Source organism: Populus alba, chromosome 15 (genome assembly GCF_005239225.2).
Source record: "Populus alba chromosome 15, ASM523922v2, whole genome shotgun sequence".
Lineage (NCBI taxonomy): Eukaryota > Viridiplantae > Streptophyta > Magnoliopsida > Malpighiales > Salicaceae > Populus > Populus alba.
This window is the reverse complement of record NC_133298.1, coordinates 1,750,287-1,770,449: the sequence shown is the minus strand read 5'-3', so window position 1 is coordinate 1,770,449 and position 20,163 is coordinate 1,750,287. Positions and strand designations below refer to the sequence as shown.

General features: G+C 31.1%; 1 protein-coding gene and 1 non-coding gene across 2 annotated transcripts; one reads left to right on the top strand and one right to left on the bottom strand.

The window, feature by feature from the left end:
• Nucleotides 1-8,019: 8,019 nt before the first annotated feature.
• On the bottom strand, nucleotides 8,020-9,745 carry LOC118028335 (uncharacterized). The gene is made up of 3 exons (XR_012167986.1): nucleotides 9,181-9,745; nucleotides 8,857-9,053; nucleotides 8,020-8,632 (listed from the first exon to the last, which is right to left on the bottom strand). It is a non-coding gene; the product is annotated as an uncharacterized protein (transcript).
• A 2,807-nt stretch (nucleotides 9,746-12,552) lies between these two features.
• On the top strand, nucleotides 12,553-18,315 carry LOC118028377 (uncharacterized). The gene is made up of 4 exons (XM_035031946.2): nucleotides 12,553-14,838; nucleotides 15,292-15,372; nucleotides 16,752-16,835; nucleotides 17,890-18,315. The coding sequence occupies exon 1, from the start codon at nucleotides 12,758-12,760 to the stop codon at nucleotides 14,276-14,278; it is 1,521 nt and encodes a 506-aa protein (XP_034887837.2). The 5' UTR covers nucleotides 12,553-12,757; the 3' UTR covers nucleotides 14,279-14,838; nucleotides 15,292-15,372; nucleotides 16,752-16,835; nucleotides 17,890-18,315.
• The last annotated feature ends 1,848 nt before the right edge of the window (nucleotides 18,316-20,163 follow it).

Sequence of the window (20,163 nt, the reverse complement as noted above, 5' to 3'; positions counted from 1 at the left end):
AACTGTAGCAGGGCGACTGTCGGTGGTCGATTCCATCTTCCGAGGTGTAACGTTGTTGTTCTATTTGCTAATCCTGTCCATATTTATTATTCTATATTTTATTTAAAAAATGGGGGGAAAATATTGTATATTCACTGTGTAAATAAATTTATTGCTTTGTAGACATAAATAATTGTTTATACTATATACAGCATTGTAGCATTTGTGACTTGTGAGAGGTGTGTTTTTTTTTTTTAGTTCACAAGTATTGCTAGGTTGTTCGGTCTTGTTGCCACTACATGGGGTTGGGTCTGCGGCTAGCAGAACCCATTAAATGACGTTGGATCTGTTCTTAGGAGGACAAATCAATGCTGGGTCATGCCCCAGCACTTAAATTTTTTTTTTTCTCTTATTTGTTTTTCATATTGTAACAAAGAAATAAAATAATGAGAGTTTTATTATATTGTGTAAAAGTTAGGTGAGGATAATTTTTTTTTTATTTTAAGTTGTGTTAAATTTTCTTATAAAAACATGTTTGTTGAATTCATTTAGTAATATTATTTTTAAAAAGAAATCTTGGTAATTGTATTATGTTATTTTTATTATTTTAGCTTAGAGTAAATGATTTTATATATTTTAACAAACTTTATTAATACTCAAAAAATAGTTAAATAGTGGCATAAAAAATTTATATGTGCATTTTCTTAATACATGTCTCATATATAATAGCAATGAATTCTTTAAAATAAAAAACATTAAAAAATATATAATTATAATATTAAAATTGATGGAGCTCTAAATAAATTTTTTATTCACATTATATACTTTATTTATTTGTATTATATTAGAGAATTTGTTAACAATAAAAACAATTACAAAATAATTTCATAAATATTATAATATAATATTATTTTAGGTAATATTATCATGATATTGGATCTGTGGATTAGTAGTCAGACCCATATTTATTAGGTTTTATTGCCTTGCAGGACCAAAGATAGTAGGTCCTGTACCCAATTAGGAGTGCCCAACAACATTAGGCAATGGTGGGCAGATGACCCAGTAGTAGTGGGCATTTCTGTCAGTAGGATTTAATAGCGCACGACCCAGCAAAAGTGGGTTCTATTGCCAGTAGAACCCAATAGCATTGGCTAGATCTGTTTCATTCAAAAATTGAGCTTGTAATTGGCTTGGAGTAAACAAGTTGACCTGCCAAGGTTAACTCAAAACTCAGTTGACTCGGTAAAAAACCTAATAGATTTTTTTTTCAAATGTGTTTTTTTTCATACCCAAAGACCCCTCTTTTTTCATAGTTCTTAGTTGGTTACTAACTCATTTCAAAATTCACTATATAAATACTCGAAGAATGTTTAATTTTTTTCAATGTGGAATTTGAAACTTTTAATATATATATTTTCTTAATGTAAGATAAAAAAAATTTTGGTTTAAATACTTCAACTTAGAAAAATAATATAGTATATTTTTCAATGTGGAATAAAAAAAGCTTTTTAAAATAATATTTTAAATTTAATTTATGGATTGTTTCTTTATTTTTTTATATAAAATATTAAAACCTCAAATATTTTATTTAATTTTCCTGAGTTGATCTAAGTAAATTATTGTAAACTGACCCTTGACCGAAGTTCAATCCTCAAGTCTGGTTTGATAATAGTTGGTTTTAAAATATAACTTTAACAAATACAATTGAAAGAAAATAATGTGATGATCGGTTAAAAAACTAAAATCTAAAAAAATAAACAAGAATTTTTTTTATTTATTTTATTCAGGATTTTAAAAAAAAATATTGATTTTTTTTGTTATATGTTTAATTTTGAGAATGATTTATTTTGTTATGCGGTTGTAAATTATAACGATGTTGTTGCTTTAATTCTGCGCAACAGTGAATCACGTGGTTATGATGATATAGAGTTTCAAAGCGTCTGGAAAGCAAAAAAGTCAGTGGCACGTGGTGTGGCTGTGCTCGCCAGGCAATTGCTTTTATTGTCGCTGGAGAAGCGACGGGAGATGATAAAGGAGATGACAAAATTACTGCAATGACATATACGGGTATAGGGGTAAAAGAGTGACACTCTTACCCTGTTTTTCACTGTCCAACACTGTATTAGTCCTATCTCTTTAAAATAAATTATTATCCATAGGCCTAGGTACTGAGAAATTGACGTTTCTGTATTTTTCATAATATTTTCAAATAAAGTGTTTCTTTTTAATTATTAATATAGATATTCTGACCGCTCTTGCTCACATTGACTAATTTCATGAGTTATGAATTTAACGATTATGTAAATCTCCAATAATCTTGAGATTTATGAGACTCGAGCTAGTAATATCTGAAGTAGGGGTGAGTATTTTCGGTTCGGTTCGGTTTTGAACTGAAAAAAACAACCAAACCGGTTCTCTTTTTTTTAAAAAAAAAAAACCGAAACCGAACCGAAACCGAGTCAAACCGACAGGTTTCGGTCCGGTCCGGTTCGGTTTTTTATTTCAAAAAACCGAGACAACCTATACACAAAGTCACAAACGAATTAAAACCCAAAAATCAACACCATTGATTTCATTCCAAATCCAAAACTCTGCTATAAATCAAAACCCAAAATTTCTTGTAAAATAAACATGGTTTTTCCTATATTTTTCAAATACCCAAATGCCAAAAATCAAAACCCGATTTTTTAAAATCAAAATCTCAAATCTTTTTATACAAATAAATCTTATCTTCCCTGCAATTAAAAGAAAATCCAGAAGCTAAAAAAAAAATCAATGTTTTTATAGTTTGTTAGCAAAAAATGTGATATAGACGTCATTACAAATAAATCATGTTAGTATTTTTATATTCGTTTTCCTATGACCTTTTCCAAACTCTCAATCTTTTCGTTTGGAGCATGCATCACGTGGCTTAGAAACTGCCAGCGGAGGCCGAGGAACTCCATTGTTGAAGCTCTGTGCCAAACCTTGAGTATTGTTGCCTTAACTTGGAAAGAAAGAGTTGTGATACCCAGATGAAGCAAAGTGAGAGGGGGAGGGGGAGGGGAGAGGGGGCTACTGGGAGGGAGATGGAGAGAAAACGTGAGAGGGGGCTAGAGTTGGAGAGAAAGAGTGAGAGGAGGGAATAATTTTTCTATTTATATTGTTTTTTTTTTTTTACCGGTTCGGTTCGGTCCGGGTTAACCGGTTCCTGTATTACAAAACCGAAAACCGAACCGAACCGGGATTTTTCCTAACTATTCTAATCGGTTTAATCGGTTTTTTTTTTTGGTTCGGTTTTTTCGGTTTATTCGGTTTTCCGGTTTTTTTGCACACCCCTAATCTGAAGAATAAACTCAAGATCTGATCAATTAAAATAATTCATTCAGAGTTAAATAAAATATTTTTTTCTTTTTAGATTAATGTAAATATCCGGATGAGCTTATATGTATTTTAACTAATCTTATAAATTTTTAATAGTGTTAAGATTTATAATATTTTAATTAGTTATTTTTAAAAAAGTAAATCTAGAATGTAAAAATGTTTTTTTCTTTTTTTAGATTAATGTAAATATCTGGATGAGCTTATATATATTTTAACTAATCTTATAAATTTTTAATAGTGTTAAGATTTATAATATTTTAATTAGTTATTTTTAAAAAGAAAATCTAGAATGTAAATAACTAATACTTTCAAGTTAAATAAAGTGTTTTTTAAATATTATAAAAGTTGATATCTCTTATCAAATCTTGGGTAATTAAGTTTGCATGACATTTGATGTGAATACCAGGTGACCTTACAATGACCATCACTGTCATTTAAATTGTTGATTCGGTACCATTGTCCTTGCATTGATGCTACGACAGATACGAAGCTCTTGATATTTTCTTAATGCAGAATTTTTTTTAGTTACAATCATGTAAAAAAAACAGTATCTATTAGCTATAGTTGTAATCTCAATTAAATATAATGTTGACACAAACTAGTCCTTGCTGATTTAAAAATGAAACAAAGAATTGGTTGAATTTATGCGTTTTGCTTTAATTTGAAGATCATCTGCAAATTTGTAATAAATTCGAAGAGTAAAATTTACTGTTTTCTATATATATAAAGAAAAAGAAATATTGTGATTAATTCTTGTTAGGTGCTTTAGGAAAAAGGAACATCTTATTCCCAGAAATGAAGTTCAGTGTTCATGAATGTTCAGAGTTCCAACCCTTAAAAGAGAACGCGAACTCTGTCTATGAAGAAAAGAAAACGCAATTAATTTAAAGTTTCTTCATCCTTGTATACTGCTTTCTTTAGTGCCAGGGAAGGAGTGGAATACTCACCAGCAAAAAACAAAATAATAATAATAATAATAATAAAAAAAGTGGAATAGAAGGGAATAGCTTGTAATTAATTATTTGCCAGCAGAGATGGCTTGGGGAGACACTAGAGATAGGACGAGAAATGAGAGACGAGGCGGCTGGTTGGGGCGGCTACCTTTTGGTTTGGTGTAGGGTTTGGAAGAAAATCTAGTATTTATAATCGTTTTTTAAGAGCTGGTTGCACCGTGCGGTCTCGTCTGGTTCATCAGGTTTTAGAATTTTGAAATTAAAACCAAACCGTACTCGGTTTTTTGAGTTTTCTAACTGGTTAATTATTTTTTTCCCAGCTTTGATTTTTTCAAATTAATTTTTTTTAGTTTTTTCAATTTAATCGATTTTTTACTTTTTTTTCTCACCCCTGTCATACTAACTAATCATTAGTATTGGATGGAATTTTACATAAAAAATCATTTTACTAAATGCTTATTTGTTTTTATGTTGCAAAATGTGTTTTTATATTTTTTTTCATTTTAAATTAATATTTTTGGTATTTTTAAATTGGTTTAATATATTATGTAAAAAATAAATTAAAAAAAATAAAAAATATTACTTTAATATATTTTTAAATTAAACACACTTTAAAAATTAACTATTATTGTAATCCTAGACATGCTATAAATTGTTTTCCGACTACTTTAACTGGCAGTATTTTTGGGTAAGGTATCGACAAATATAAAATACTGAAGAATGTATCATATCAAGTGAAAGAAAAGAAAAGAAAAGAAAAGGCTATCCATTAAATTAGTACCTTCCTTTCTTCTTTTTCTTTTTAATATAAAACTAAAAACAGATCAAATTCCACTAGTGCAAGGCAGAAACTTATTAGTAGTAAATGGTAGTCACATGTTCAAACATCATATTGATATTCAGAATTCCTTCTTCGAGTGTCCAGAAAGCGATGCCTATTGTCTATCAAGAAAAGAAAAGGGGGGAAAGCGACTAATTTAAAGTCTCTTCATTCTTGCAGCATCTCTTTCTTACTATTTAGCATCTCTTCTTTGCTTAATTTGTACCAAATTCTTACGTGTTGGCAAAAGCTTGCATTCCCAGCTTTTGCAAACCATAGGTACCAGCAGAAGCCTTAAGTTAAAGGGCGCCATAAATATCTTCTTGATGGCAAGTAGACAGGCTGCGAGCAGTGCAAGGACAATGCGAGTAAAGGCTTTCAAAGGAAGGTAGGTGGGTGGGTGAGAGAGAGACTTTAAAGTCTCTTCATTCTTGTTCTGCTCCTTCAAACATTAAACCTCATGGCTGCACCATGAAGTGGAGAACAGTACTGGCCAACAAGTGGTCCATCTATATTAAATAGTATTGATTATTTGTCCATCTAACCAGTCAAATCAAGGAACACTTAATATGTATGGAGCACTTCCTCACTCTTCACCAAGGACTTGGTTTCATGCAGAACCCATGTTGTTTCCACCCTTGTTCTGCAACTCCTTCAACCATCTGCCACAGATGGCATTGTACCTTTTTCAGTAAAAATGCCTACGCCCTTTGTCATTGGATGGTTGCATAATCCTTCCTAAGAGAGTTTTTCGAAGATATCCCCATTTACCTTTTCATCTTACAAAACAGTTTTTTCAAGGGTTCATCAAGAGAAGTAGTTTCCACAGTTGGGGAGAAGATGACAATGCTTAAAAAATTGCCTGAAGAAGTCTTAAATTTATGGAACAATTGGGAGATTCGAGGAATGGTTTTGCTTAGTCTCTTACTACAATTGGAAGATGAATCTGTGTTTTTCTGTGTCTTAAATGATGATCATCAAGTTTCAAGAACAAAAGGCTACAATTTTTTCTTACAGCAACTGAAGTTTCAGAAGTGATTCTCTCCTTTATTTATTCAAATTTGAGATTGGATAGCCCTAATCCCCCCCTTCCCTTCCTATTTCTAATACAAACACTATCAACACTGAAAATTTGACAGAAAATAAAAACAGTCAAAAGAGTTGCTGCAAATTATTCCATAAATAGATTCCAGGTAGCATTCATCTTTGAGATCCCAAGTTCTTTAACCCGTGTGATCTTCGACTTCAGAATCCGGACCGCATCTTATCCCACATTTGATATCACAGCGGCGCAAAAGTCTTGTGTTTGATTGAACGCAGCCGGTGGTACATGCGTCATCGCAATCAGAAGCATCAGACGCTACGTTCTCAAAATGAGAAGCGACCATGCTCACAATCAACACTGCAACCAATATTTTCCTCATCATTGTCCTCAATCTCTCTCTCTCTCTCTTCTCTCTATGTTTGCTTTGTGACCCCCTTCCCCTCATTTCTTTTTTTTAGATGTCGTGTTAGATATTTTAGAGTTTCGTAATATTAAAAAATATTAAAAAAGTATTAATAAAATAATATAGTTTGAATACGATTGTTATTAAGAATAGTACTTAAACACAAGCTTTAATTAAAAGTTTTGTATTTTTGAATCTTATCTTTTAATCTTTAAATTTTATAAAAAGTTTTAATTGATTTGTGTATAGGTTAATTAATTTAAAAAATATATTTATTAAATAATATATTATTTAATAAATATATTTTTTAAATTAATTAACCTATACACAAATCAATTAAAACTTTTATAAAATTTAAAGAATGCAATTATTATTCTAAATAACAATTATGAATAAAAAAAATTCTAAGACATAAAACTATGCTATTTTATAGATATTTTTTTTTAACATGTATTATTATCTCAAATTCTCTACCCTTGTTTTAAAACAATTATGAATAAAAAAATATTCTAAGACATAAAAAATATTTTTTTTTAGAAAAAATCCTTCATCTATCCCTTTTTTTTTTAATTAAATCAGCCATCTATGTTGAATGCTTACGCTGACAAGAGACCAAGAATAAGGTTTGACTGATACACTGTTATCGAGGGCAGCTGGAATTTTACAACTGTAGCAGTGCGACTATCGGTGGTCGATTCTAAGTGTATTTGGCATTGTAGTGAAAAAACATTTTTTAAATAATTTAAAATTTTGTTTTTGTTTTAAGTTAATATGTTTTTATGTTTCAAATTATTTTGATGTGCAAATATCAAAAATAATTTTTAAAAAATAAAAAAATATTTTTTAGCATGCTTTTATAAGCGAAAAAACACTTTGAAAAACAACAACAACCACACTCCAAACACGCTCGGTCCATCTACGAGGTGTTATTTTCGAAGTGATTTTCCTAATTTATTTATAGTTTGTCTTTAATAAAATATATTTTTTGAAAATAAAATATATTTTATTTTTAAATGATTTTATTAACACTTATAATTTTTTTTATTCAATCAATTTAATATTTTATTTTTTAAGATTTAATGTCTTGATTTACATTTGTCTTAAGTTTTTTAAATTTTGTTTTTAAGTGTTGTTAATAATTTTTTATTGATTTATTAACATACATAATTCTTAGTTTATTTAATTATATAAAATACATAAATTTTTTTATTTGTTATATTTTTTTAACAATCAAAATACATTGAAAAAAAATCTACATAAATAATTTTTATGAAAAATAAAAAAATTTAACCCATAACAAAGCACAAGTCATGTGGCGTGTTTAGATCACTTAATGCAATGTTTGAGATTACGTTTTGGAAATATTGTTGAAAAAAATTGATTTTATTTTTACTTAAAATTAATATATTTTCTATGTTTTTAGATTATTTTCATGTACTTATGTAAAAAATAATATAAAAAAATAAAAAAAATTATTTTAATATTTTCTAAAATAAAAAACATTTTAGAAAGTAACATCCACCACACTTTTAAACACTCATGCCATCAAGCAGTAGCACAGCCTTTTAAGAACTTTTTGACGATGCCAGGCGCTGCCCATATTTGGAAGCTTGTTCTGCCCATGGGCCTGTCAATCCATTTTACACCTCTGCCATAATAGCTCGAAAGGTTAATGGAGTTTTTGGAACTGGCTGGTTTGCGCTAAAGCCACCATTGGAGTTTGAACCATTGACTTGACGTTCAGCAGATGATTTGGTTGCATAGATACTCACGGTCGTCCTGTCCTGTATGAATGGGATGGAACAGTGTGTTCGTCCCTTGTTTGCTGTGGACCGAAACTCAGCATTCATAGTTTTTTGTTTTTCCAAGACAAAACACAATATTCATAGTTTTTTGTTTTTTGGTAAATGCCCTTTGAACATCCTCTTTAAGCTCCATGAAACGTGTCTTCTTGATTCTTTGTTCATCTGGGGTGCCCTTTTCATGGTAAAACAAATCAGGAAGGTCATCCTCCATGAACTTATCGAGCACTTCGGAGCAATTGGGGAAGTATCGTCGGCCCATTTCAACTGCCATCATGACAAACACAGCTAATATGAGAATAATTGCAAAAACTAAATAGTTTGTATTTTCTATGCCACAAGTGATATTTGATTTGCTCAATTTTGCAATTTCATGGGAATTCAATTGAGTCAATTAGATTAAAATATTCTAAGACCCTCGTAATGATAACACATTATAACATGTCCTGATGCTGGTTCCTGAAACAGAAGGATTCATAGTTTCCATGTACCTGTTTTCGTTAGGGCTTCCATCCTAGAACGAAGTCTTATGTTCTGCGTTATTGGTGTCTCATCTAGGTCAACCTCCCTCAAATCCTGTTAGAACCTTTTGATGCACCAAGACCGGCAAATTCTGGTGTTGTTGCAGCATGTCCAATGTCCATGGCTAGCTTGACTTCAGTAGGGAAGAATAATCTTGCAAATGCCACTGTGATGTACACCACAACACTTGATCATACATTTAATTAGAAGCGATGATAGATATCCATTTGAATCAATCAAGATCATAATTGAACAAAAGGCGCTAAAGCCATAAATCAATGGGATGCCTTCACCTTTGTGCGCATCAGATGCCATATAGAAAATCTCTGTTTTCATCAAGATTGCTTGGTAGATTATGAGACTAAAATAGAAAGAGCATAAAAGCTCCTATTTGGAGAAGAGTAGACAGGATAGCTAGCAGGACACCCCTAGCACCCAAACCAAGGAATTTAAAGCTCGGATAGAGCAGCAAGAAGATCAGTAATGTTAATATGTAGGTATCTCAACAAAGTATTTGAAAATATCATTGCCGGATTTATCTCTATGTGCAAGAAAGAGATTTCAGTAAACTAACAAAAAACTTCAGCTTTTGGCATATTAATCTTGAAATTCTTAGGGGAAAAGACAAGTTAATTGTAAACAGGAACACAATTATGCAGATTAAGCCAGAAAGAGAAGCAAATTTTCAATTCAATGCAATTCAAAAGCCAAATCCAGTCCCATAGAGCTCAAAGTGCATGTGAACGATGCACTGGCTTCAGCAAAAAGACTAGCGATTCGATCCAAAATTATCATGTGCAGAACAATATACCTTTGTTCTCCAGGTATAGCAGCTTTCCATTGTTCTCCCTGTTATATTTATTAGAAATATAATTCAAAAATAAATATTTGTTATTTAAAACATAAAAACAATTATATATGAATTAAAATAATCTCTTTAAAAATTAAATGCATATAAAATAATAAAAAATAATTGCTATTTAAATGAGGCTAAATAAAGGGAAGAAAAGAGAAGATGTGTTAATTTAAATATAAATTTAAAAATAATTCTTAAAAAACATATATTAAGAAAAGGCATTAATTAAAAAAAACAACATTTAGAAAAAAGAAAAAAAAAAGAAAAAAAAAAAAAAGAAGGAAAAGACCAGGTATTGTCCCAGCACTTGGCCCATTTAATAAAGTCTTTGCGTGTGGGACTGCGATTTTCAACAAAAATAATAGATATCTGAGAAATAATACAGACATGTCCTGTTAAGTTCCACGGAGGTATGATGCCAGTGTCCTTTCTCGCTGTCCTTTTCCTGCACAAGTCAAGTAAAGCGTGGAATGGAACAGTGCAAAGCCAATTATTTATATGTTCAATGCCTTTTTACTGCACAAGTCTTTGCTTAACAGCAATGCATGACTATTTGTCAGGCATCAATTATTGAAAAGTTTTTCTATGGTTGTTAGAAAAGTTTCTTTGAAAAATAATTCATAGTTAAAAGAAAATTTAAGTGAAGTACTCTCTCCCTCTCCAGATTCCTTCAAATCCACTTATCCAACATAAACCCATCTCAAGAACCTTCCATAAATCAAAAGAAACCCAAATTTGATGAAACCATATCGCATTTAATCGATCACTGAGGGAGGAAGACTTCATGACGGTGATTTGATGCATGTGGGTAACGACAGTGGTTGTTCACTATCTTCCTTCTGCACCTCTTATTGCCACTATTTTTGGTGGGTTTTAACGCTGGTTGAAATGTAATTACCAGGACTAGTTCAGGTATTTATTTAAAAATTAAAATTTTTTTATGAGGTCAATATATCAATTTAATAACATGTGAATAACTATTCATTTGTTCTTAAGTGCTGGTTGTTGGTGGGAGTCCTCGACAGAGAATTTTTTTTGAGAGATTATTTGGATTTTTTTGGAGAATAAAAAATGCAGTTGTGAAGGGATGGTTATTAATTCAATGGATTCAAAGTAACTGCATCATATTTACAATGGCGAAAGCCGAATGAGATTCTATCGCTGCAATATATTTTGATGGCGCTGACACCTCACAAACTTATGATCTTAAAAAAAACATAATGAGACTTAAACAAGTTTGGAGGATAAATATACTACAACTATTAGAGACATCTTGCTTGGGATGGCACTAAAGGTCTACCTCTCCAAGTTATGTAAATAATTATTTAAGTGAGTTAACTAAGACAAATTAGGACGTGCAAATCGCAAAATTTATCATTGGATAACATGAGCAAATCATTTTTATTCATTATTTACATGTGTTCATCTGTTGAAGACTTAGATTAATAATTTATTAATTTCATAGTTGGTCCTAAAAATGAGCAATTTCTTTTCCTTTCTTTTTGCCAATTTTGCACAGCATCTCGCAAAAAGAATATGGAGAACTAGTTACCCTTTTTTTGTTGTTTCTTTGAATGTGGGTTTAATGGCGCTAAAGCGTTAAGTTATTAATAGATGCTATGATATTAGTTTTATAACGTTGAGTTGAATAGATACGACCAGATTTATTAAGTTAATATATTTTTTTAAAATATTAGATTTGAATATAAAAATATGATTTGATTTTAAAATAAAATTAAGTTAATATTTTTTTTAAAAATATATTAAGATAGAGAAATATTAAATCAACTTGAACTTCACGGCTAACATGTAATGATAGAATAACTTTTTTATAAGAAAAAATTACTTAATCATTTAAAACAATTAATCTGCTTCACTTCTCAAAATCATAATTGAACAAAAGGCGCTAAAGCCATAAATCAATGGGATGCCTTCATCTTTGTGGGCATCAAATGCCATTAAGAAAATCTCTATTTTTCATCAAGATTGCATGGTAGATTAGGAGACTAAAACAAAAAGAGCATAAAAACTCCTATTTAGAGAAGAGCAGAAAGGATAGCTAGGAGGACACCCCAGCACCCAGACCAAAGAATTTAAAGCTTGGATAAAGCAGCAAGAAGATCATTACTGTTAATATATAGGTATCTCAACAGAGTATTTGAAGATATCATTACTGAATTTCTCTCTATGTGCAAAAAAGAGATTTCAGTAAAATAACAAAAAACTTCAGCTTTTGGCATATTAATCTTGAAACTCTTAGGGGAAAAAGGCAAGTTAATTGTAAACAGGAACAAAATCATGCAGATTAAACCAGAAAAAGAAGCAAATTTTCAATTCAATGCAATTCAAAAGCAAAATCCAGTCTTATAGAGTTGAAAGTACATAAGAACGATGTACTGGCTTCAGCAAAAAAACTAGTGATTTTGATCCAAAATTATCATACGCGGAACAATATTCCTCTGTTCTCCATTGTATGGGAAGACAGGAAGTGATGGAGGCACTCCCGGCCATTGGATTCCTTCTCATTTCCCTCTCTAAGATGCCAGTGCATAACCTGTCCCTGTTCGCTTCCTTGTAAGCTTGAGGACACAACTAATAGCGACAACCATATTGTATTAAAGGAAAAAAATCACAAATAAAATTACCAAAGGGAAACGAAAGGCTCGGAGTCCCCATCATCCCATGCCTGGTTCACGTGATTGACCCCACCCCCGCCCCTACCTCTTCCTTTTCTTTGACTTTTTTATTTATTTATTTTTTTGGCACTCGACTGGTCACGTGAACTCCTTGTACGTTCGTGGGAGGGAAATAAAGGTAGACGACAACAAATATTATTTCATTTGAATTACACCAATTTTTTTAGATTTATTTACTAGCTATTTTACTTGTGCTCCGTTATAAAAAAATACAAAAAGGCCACCTTCGTTGTTCACTGTCTTCCTCCATCTGCACCTCTTATTACCACTGTTTTTGGTGGATTTTAACGCTGGTCGTGGTGCCGAAGCTTCAGAATTATGGTGGCTGTGCTTTTTTCAGAATTGCCGAAGGCTTCAGAATTGTTCATTGTCTTCCTTGATAATTTCTTCAGAATTATGGAAAAGATGACAATGCTTAAAAAATGGCCTGAAGAAGTCTTAAATTTATGGAACAATTGGGAGATTCGAGGAATGGTTTTGCTTAGTCTCTTACTACAAACCATCCTCATCATATTTGGGTCTCGGCGAAAGACCACTGGCAGAATCTGGATCAGGATTCTCGTTTGGTCTGCATATCTATCAGCAGACATGGTGGCAACTGTTGCACTGAGTACTATAGCCAGGAGCCAAGGAGATTCATCATGTGACAATTCAGAGAAAGCAAACAATTCCATCCAGGCATTTTGGGCACCTTTTCTACTCCTGCACCTTGGTGGCCCAGACACAATCACTGCATACTCAATTGAAGATAACGAGTTGTGGTTAAGGCATTTACTTGGTCTTGTAGTCCAAGTCGGGGTGGCTTTTTATGTCTTCTTAAGGTCCTGGGATAGCGGTATCCTCTCATTCATAGCGATCCCAATGTTCGTTGTTGGCATTGCAAAGTACGCAGAGAGGACTTGGGTGCTCTGGTCTTCATGCTCCAAGAGTTTGAAAAACTCTTCTCTCTCAGATTTTGAAGATTCTTATCGTCGTTTGACTATTACAAATCGTCCACAAAACTTCCAGGAACAAAAACTTCTTCAAGCTTATGTTTTTTCTTATATATCCAAGTTTATGATGCAGGATCTTGTCGCTGACATTCCTTCACTAATAGGAAGCAGGGCGCTGATACGTTCAGCACACTATGCCTTCAAGGTGGTAGAGGCTGAGCTTGGATTGATATATGATATGCTTTACACTAAAGCGCCTTTGATTTACTCCCGTGCCGGAATCATTCTTCGCTGTATCAGCTCTCTGCTCTCTGTTACTGTGTTTATTACCTTCCAGGTCCTGATTGACAAGCATGACTACTCAACGACCGACATTGCAATTACGTATTTATTGTTTGTGGCCGCAGTTTTTCTTGAGTTTTATGCTTTTTTATGCCTTGTTTTGTCTGACTGGACAATGATTTGGTTGATTGATAAAAAACGGAACGCCCCCCTGAGTGATTCAACTTATTCTCTGATAAGGAAGTTAACTAGAAGCAAGAGGTGGTCGAGATCGATATCACAATATAACCTGAGAAGCTCTTCAATTGAAAACAAGCCACTTAAATGTTTGGAATTGCTTGGAATGGATGAAATGATGAGGCAGATGCATGTGAATCGGAAAGATTTGAATGTTGATCTAAAGCGTTTTATTTTCGACCATCTTGAAGAGAAAGCTGAGAAGATTAAGGAAGATTTGAATGTCTGTGATAAGAATCACAGAAGTAAAATAATTGGTAAGAGGGGAGATGGTGTGCTAGAAAGAGAGGGACTGTTACGGCACTACAAGTGGTGCACGACTGAAGTAGAATTAAAGTCGGAGCATTCTTGTCTGGCATCTCGCAACAGATATTTGTTATCGTGCTGATAAAGATGCCTCCAAAGAATATGAAGCAAGCAGATGCCTATCTGAATACATGATGTATCTTTTGGTGATAAGACCAAATATGCTCTCTAAAGGATTCGGTGATGATGAGGCATATCAAGCAACCTTGCGAGAATTGCGGGGTCTAAAAAATACTCGTCCTTCTGAAAAGGAATATCAACGTACCTTGCGAGAATTGTGGGGTCTAAGAGATGAGGAGTATCAAAGTGCCTTGCGAGAATTGCGCAACAGTAAATCACGTGATTATGTAGAGTTTCAACGTCTCTGGAAAATAGAAAAGTCAGTGTTACGTGGTGTGGAAAGGCTCGCGGGGCAATTAATTGCTTCGATTGGGACCTGAGAAGCGACGGGAGATGATAAATGGAGTTTGGGTAGAAATGGTTGCTCATGCAGCAGCTCACTGTCCATGGAAAGAACATATTCATCAACTGAGAAGAGGTGGAGAGTTACTCACTCATGTCTCCCTTCTAATGCTACATCTTGGCTTGAGCGAACAGTACGAAACTAAAACATATAACGAATTTTGTGAAATATTGAGACTGGTAAGTATACCAAAAATCCTTCTCAAGTACGTAGATAGATACTGCATTTTCTTAGGCGTCAGAATAAAATAACAAATCAGATTATTTCAATTTATATAAATGTTTGTTATATTCATTATTTTGGAAATTTATAACTAATAGTAATTATATGTTTCGGCAACATTTGTTTAGTCACCAGAATAAAATAACAAATCAGATTATTTCCATTTCAATGTCTTCGTTTCGTTTTCTTTATTTTATTAATAAAGTGATTTTAATTGGATCTCATTTAATTTAAAACGGTTAGATGATGGTTAATATTAGATATTTGCTTTTATTGATGCCTTCGTGTCTAAGAAAAATTTGGAATAAATGATTAATATTATATATTTGCTTTTATTAACTGATAATTATTCTAATTTCTGACAATAAATTAATTGATGTTTCACCGCAATCTTTAACGAAAACAAAAAGGATGACCGACGAGAATATTTCAACTCTAGAGACAAATATTTTAGAGATACTGAAGACATGTCAGGGTCGAGTCCCGATGAGGTATGTTTCACTTCCATCTCAATACTTTAAAACCTTTCAATTTACCGTATAGTTTTTTTAAATAGTTTCCATTTTTTTCTTTTTTAAAATAACTATCAAAACTTTCAGTTTTCCTTACATTTCTCTTTTACTTCCTCTCATATACTCATAGATGTTATTATTTGCATAAAAACACTTAAAAACATTTCCAAAAAAAATGTATTCAAAAACCAATTTTAAACAGTAAGCATTTTAAAGATTAGGATTAGGGTAACATTGGTAATTTCTATACTTGCATTAACATCAATTGAAGCTAATTTTTAGTTTTCCATATTGGATAAAGAGTCATGATACAATTGCTTGCATGGTACGTTTTCATTAAAAAAAGTCTATTGTCCATAAAAAAATCAAAATACTTTACAGTAATTATCTCACGAAATTATTCTTAAATAATATATATAATAATTAAATATACATGTAAATTCGAAAATGGAGATACAATATATAGGTCAGATATGTAATACTCTACCAATCTTTATATTCAAATTGTTTGATTGTATTACCTACCATGAAAAAAAAAAAGTACACCCATACATATCTCCTTTCAAACAATGGAAGGTAGAACTTTTACAAGTCAGTACAATTATCGTGTCCAGCCTTGTTGATTTTTTATACTTGATAAAATTAATTTTTTTTTGTAACAAACCAGACAGAAGTTAAAGGCCTTGAGGTTTTTTTTTTTTTTTTCCCGAAGGAAACGACAAATTTATGACCTGTTAATTTTCCATGCTTTGCACTTTGCCACTCTTTCTCTTCTGCTAAATTCAATGTCCAGGGCCTTTAATAGTCTGTCGTCTAACTAATAATCTTAATATTATAAGCTATTTTTGATATTCACGTTGTGTTGTTTTATTTTCTAATAGTGCATTTTCTTTATCCAGTGTTGCATAAGTTCTTATACCACACATTCTTTTATTTAAACAAGGTTGCACTTAATTTGCATACTTCGAACAAACCGTTTTTGTTTTTGCAAAAGACAAGAGCCCTTTGTCCGAAGCCTAGTTTTCTTGCTTTCAAGGAAAAATAAGTTATTACACTGTAGTAAAAGAAATATATCCGGATCATTTTATCCTTAATAAATTTTATAATGACTAATGCGTTCTTTGGTAAAGATAATTGTACCTCTAATTACAAGCATAACTATTTTTTAATAAAGGTAAAATAGTAAAAACAATGTCTAGAAGCACAATAAATCACTGGTGTCTTTTTAATATTTTTTTGTAATATTGATGCCTTTGCGTCTAATAAAAATTTGAAATAAATGATTAATATTAGATATTTGCTTTTATTAACTGATGACTACTTGAATATCTGATAATAAATTCAATTAATATCACAAGGAGGAGGAGGAGGAAGAATATTTCCAGGCTGGAGAAAAATATTTGGAAGGTACTACAATCATGTCAGGGTCGAGTGTCGATGAGGTATGTTCCACTTCCATCTCAATACTATAAAACCTTGTTTTTGTTTTTAAAAAATAAAAGAGCCTCTTGCCCAAAGCCTAATTTTTCCTGTTTTCAAGTGCAAATCAGCTATAACACTGTAGCAAAAAAAACATGTCTGAACTATTTTTGTCCTTAATAAATTTTATAATGACTAATGCATCTTTTGCTAAAGATAATTGTATGGACCTCTAATTGCAAACATAATATTTTTTTAATAAACATAAAAGAGTAAAAACAATGTGTTTTTTTTAGTATATTTTTTTAATATTATCCTTCGAGGTTTTCTCTCTCTTTTTTTTCAAAGGAAAAGATAAATTTATGACCTGTAAATTTTTCGTGCTTTGCACTTTGCCACTCTTTCTCTTCCGCTAAATTCAATGTCCAAGGTCTTTAATAGTCTGTCGTCTAACTAATAATCTTAATATTATAAGCTATTTTTGATATTCATGTTGTGTTGTTTTATTTTCTGAAATACCTTATGTACATTTTCTTTATCTAGTGTTGCAAAAGTTTTTACACCACACATTCTTTTATTTAAACCTTGTTTATTTTTGCGATTTAAAAATATTTTTCAAAAAATATATATATTTTTATTTTTCTTTACTTTAAATTAATTTATTTTTGTATTTCTAGATTATTTTAATATGCTGATATCAAAAATAGTTTTTAAAAAATAAAAAAAAATATTATTTCAATGTATTTCCAAATAAAAAATATTTTAAAAAATAATTATTATAAACATTCACAAATACCCTTTAATCAAGGTTGCAATTAATTTGCGTACTTCAAACAACATGCATGCATTGAAAGAACTTGAAATTAGTAGCAAGATTGTACTTAATTTGGTAGCAAGTTTTAATCAATTAGTATATGGAAATTAGTCGAATTACCTCCTCTATATTTATAGACATGAGAAATTAAATTGAAATTCATGACACTCCTAATTTCTATTTTGAAATAAGAATAATTTGCATAGATTAATCAATTATTTGTTTATTACTAATGTCGAGTTAACAATGTTGCTATTTTGAAGAGGTTGAAAGAACTTGAAAAGATTGTGGCAAATACAAAGCGAGATCTTGAGCGTGTGGCAGTTACAGAACGAGATCTTAAGCATAAAAAACAAGAGCTTAAGCGCGAAAGGCGAGTGCTTAAGCGCGAAGAGCGAGTGCTTAAACGCATGCTTAGCATAAAAATCAAGAGCTTGAGCAACTGAGATCTTCTTTAACTACATCAACTCCACAGCAAGGAATTGGTTCACTTACAAGAAGTTTGCCAGCACAAACTGATGTTCAAGGGACTCGTCAACCACCATCAAATAATGAGATCAGTTTAAGCATGGAATAAAGAGTAGTAGCTTTTGTCATGTTGTGTCCATAATTATTTAAGTGAATTAACTTAAATACTGGCAACAATACTGTTGGGCTTCCTTTTGCATGCATGTATTGAAAAAATTGCATTGATGGCTGTTAATTAGTGATTGTGTTTAATTGTATTTATAATTTAACTATAAATTAACTTAATATCTTTTTAAATTAAAAATACTTTAAAATTAACTATTATTATAATCCAAAACATGCTCTAAATTGTTTACCAACCACTTTCACTGACAGTATTTTTGGGTAAGGTATCAACAAATAAAAATGACCGTAGAATGTGTCATATTAAGGGGAAAAAAGAAAGAAAAGAAAAGGTTATGCATTAAATTAGTACCTTCCTTTCTTTCTTCTTCTTCTTTTTTTTTTTTTTAAAAATATAAAACGACAAACATATTAAATTAAGCAAAAGAAGATGGCTTATTATGATTAAATATTTTTTTAAAAGTATTTTTATTTAAAAATATATTAAAATAATTTTAAGATTTTTTTATGTTTGATATTAACATATCAAAATAATTAAAAACATTAAAAAATCATAAATTTAATATTTTTTAAACCAAATACACTCAAATGCAATTGCAAATACAAAAACAAACATTAACTAAGACAATGGCTAGAGAACAAACAAAACAAAGAGTAGTAAAAAAGGAAAATTAGATGGATTCATGCTGTTTCGTATTTTTTTTTTACATTATTTCTATTATTTTATATTTTAGGTTAGTTTTTTAGTCTATTTAAAGGCATTGTAAACCTTAGAAAAGTTTATAGTGCTCAAGCTATAACTAGTGGTATTTTATTAGTCACTCTATGAGTTTTACTTTGAAAAAAAAAAAAGAGACATATACAAAAAGAAGAGAGAAAATAAAATTCATGTCCCACCAAAAATAATAAGAACACCATAAAATTTTATCTAATGCACTCTAGGATTTCTCTCTCTTATTTTATCTATTTCTATTTTTATAATAGGTTTCAAAGAGTAACTCATAGAATATAACTAGTTATAGATTAAACACTGTCGCACGTTCCCCGCGTGGCGTCTGATGGTGATTTTTCGTTTATTTTGCTGATTTGGTTCTTTGGAGTCGCCACCTAGTATTTTGATCATTAGGAACTCTAACTGGTCTTTTAGAGATTTTAAGGCAAGAGACTGGTTGCGTAAATAGAATGTATTAGCACCACTAGTACGCCTTACCTAAGATAAGCTGCTCGGTGTTTGGTTTGCTTTATAATTGCTACGGTGTTGATGTTTTTTAATCCCATCGGTTTTTCCTAGGTTTGATTCAAACTAAATTTATTAAGATAGCAATCCAAGGAGATTCATGTGCTTTAAAAGCTCGTTTTTCTCTTAGTATTTCAAGAGTTTGCGACTCGTAAATTACAATGAAGAAGGACAAAAATTTAGAAATCTAAAGAAATTCAGGGCGCTTTAAAAGCCTATTTTTGCTTCAGTGTTCATACTCTCACGGCTCGTAAACCGTGGAGTAAAAAAAAAAAGAATTGAAATGTCATTGATTATAATCAAAACTTCTTTCAAAGATGTGTGATGACTTATTATTCCTAAAAAATTATTTTGGATATTTACCACTTAGGGTTTCTTTATCCAAATATTAACAGTGAATAATAACAAGTTATTCCCAATAATATTTTGGATATTCATCCCTTTGGAATTTCTTTATCCAAACATTAACGGTGAATAATAGATGAATTCCCCCCAAAATAAGATTTTTGTATTTTTTGGAATATTGGCCAATACCCTTTGGAGTTTTACAAACATGTTGTAAAATCTAGAAATGCAAAAAAATAATTTTTGTTATGTTTAGGAAATCCATGCGAAAACACATTTTTAAAACTTCCAATATTTGTTTTTTTTTTAATAAAAAATTTAAAACATGTTAGGATATTGGTCGTATGCAGCACACAAGAAAACA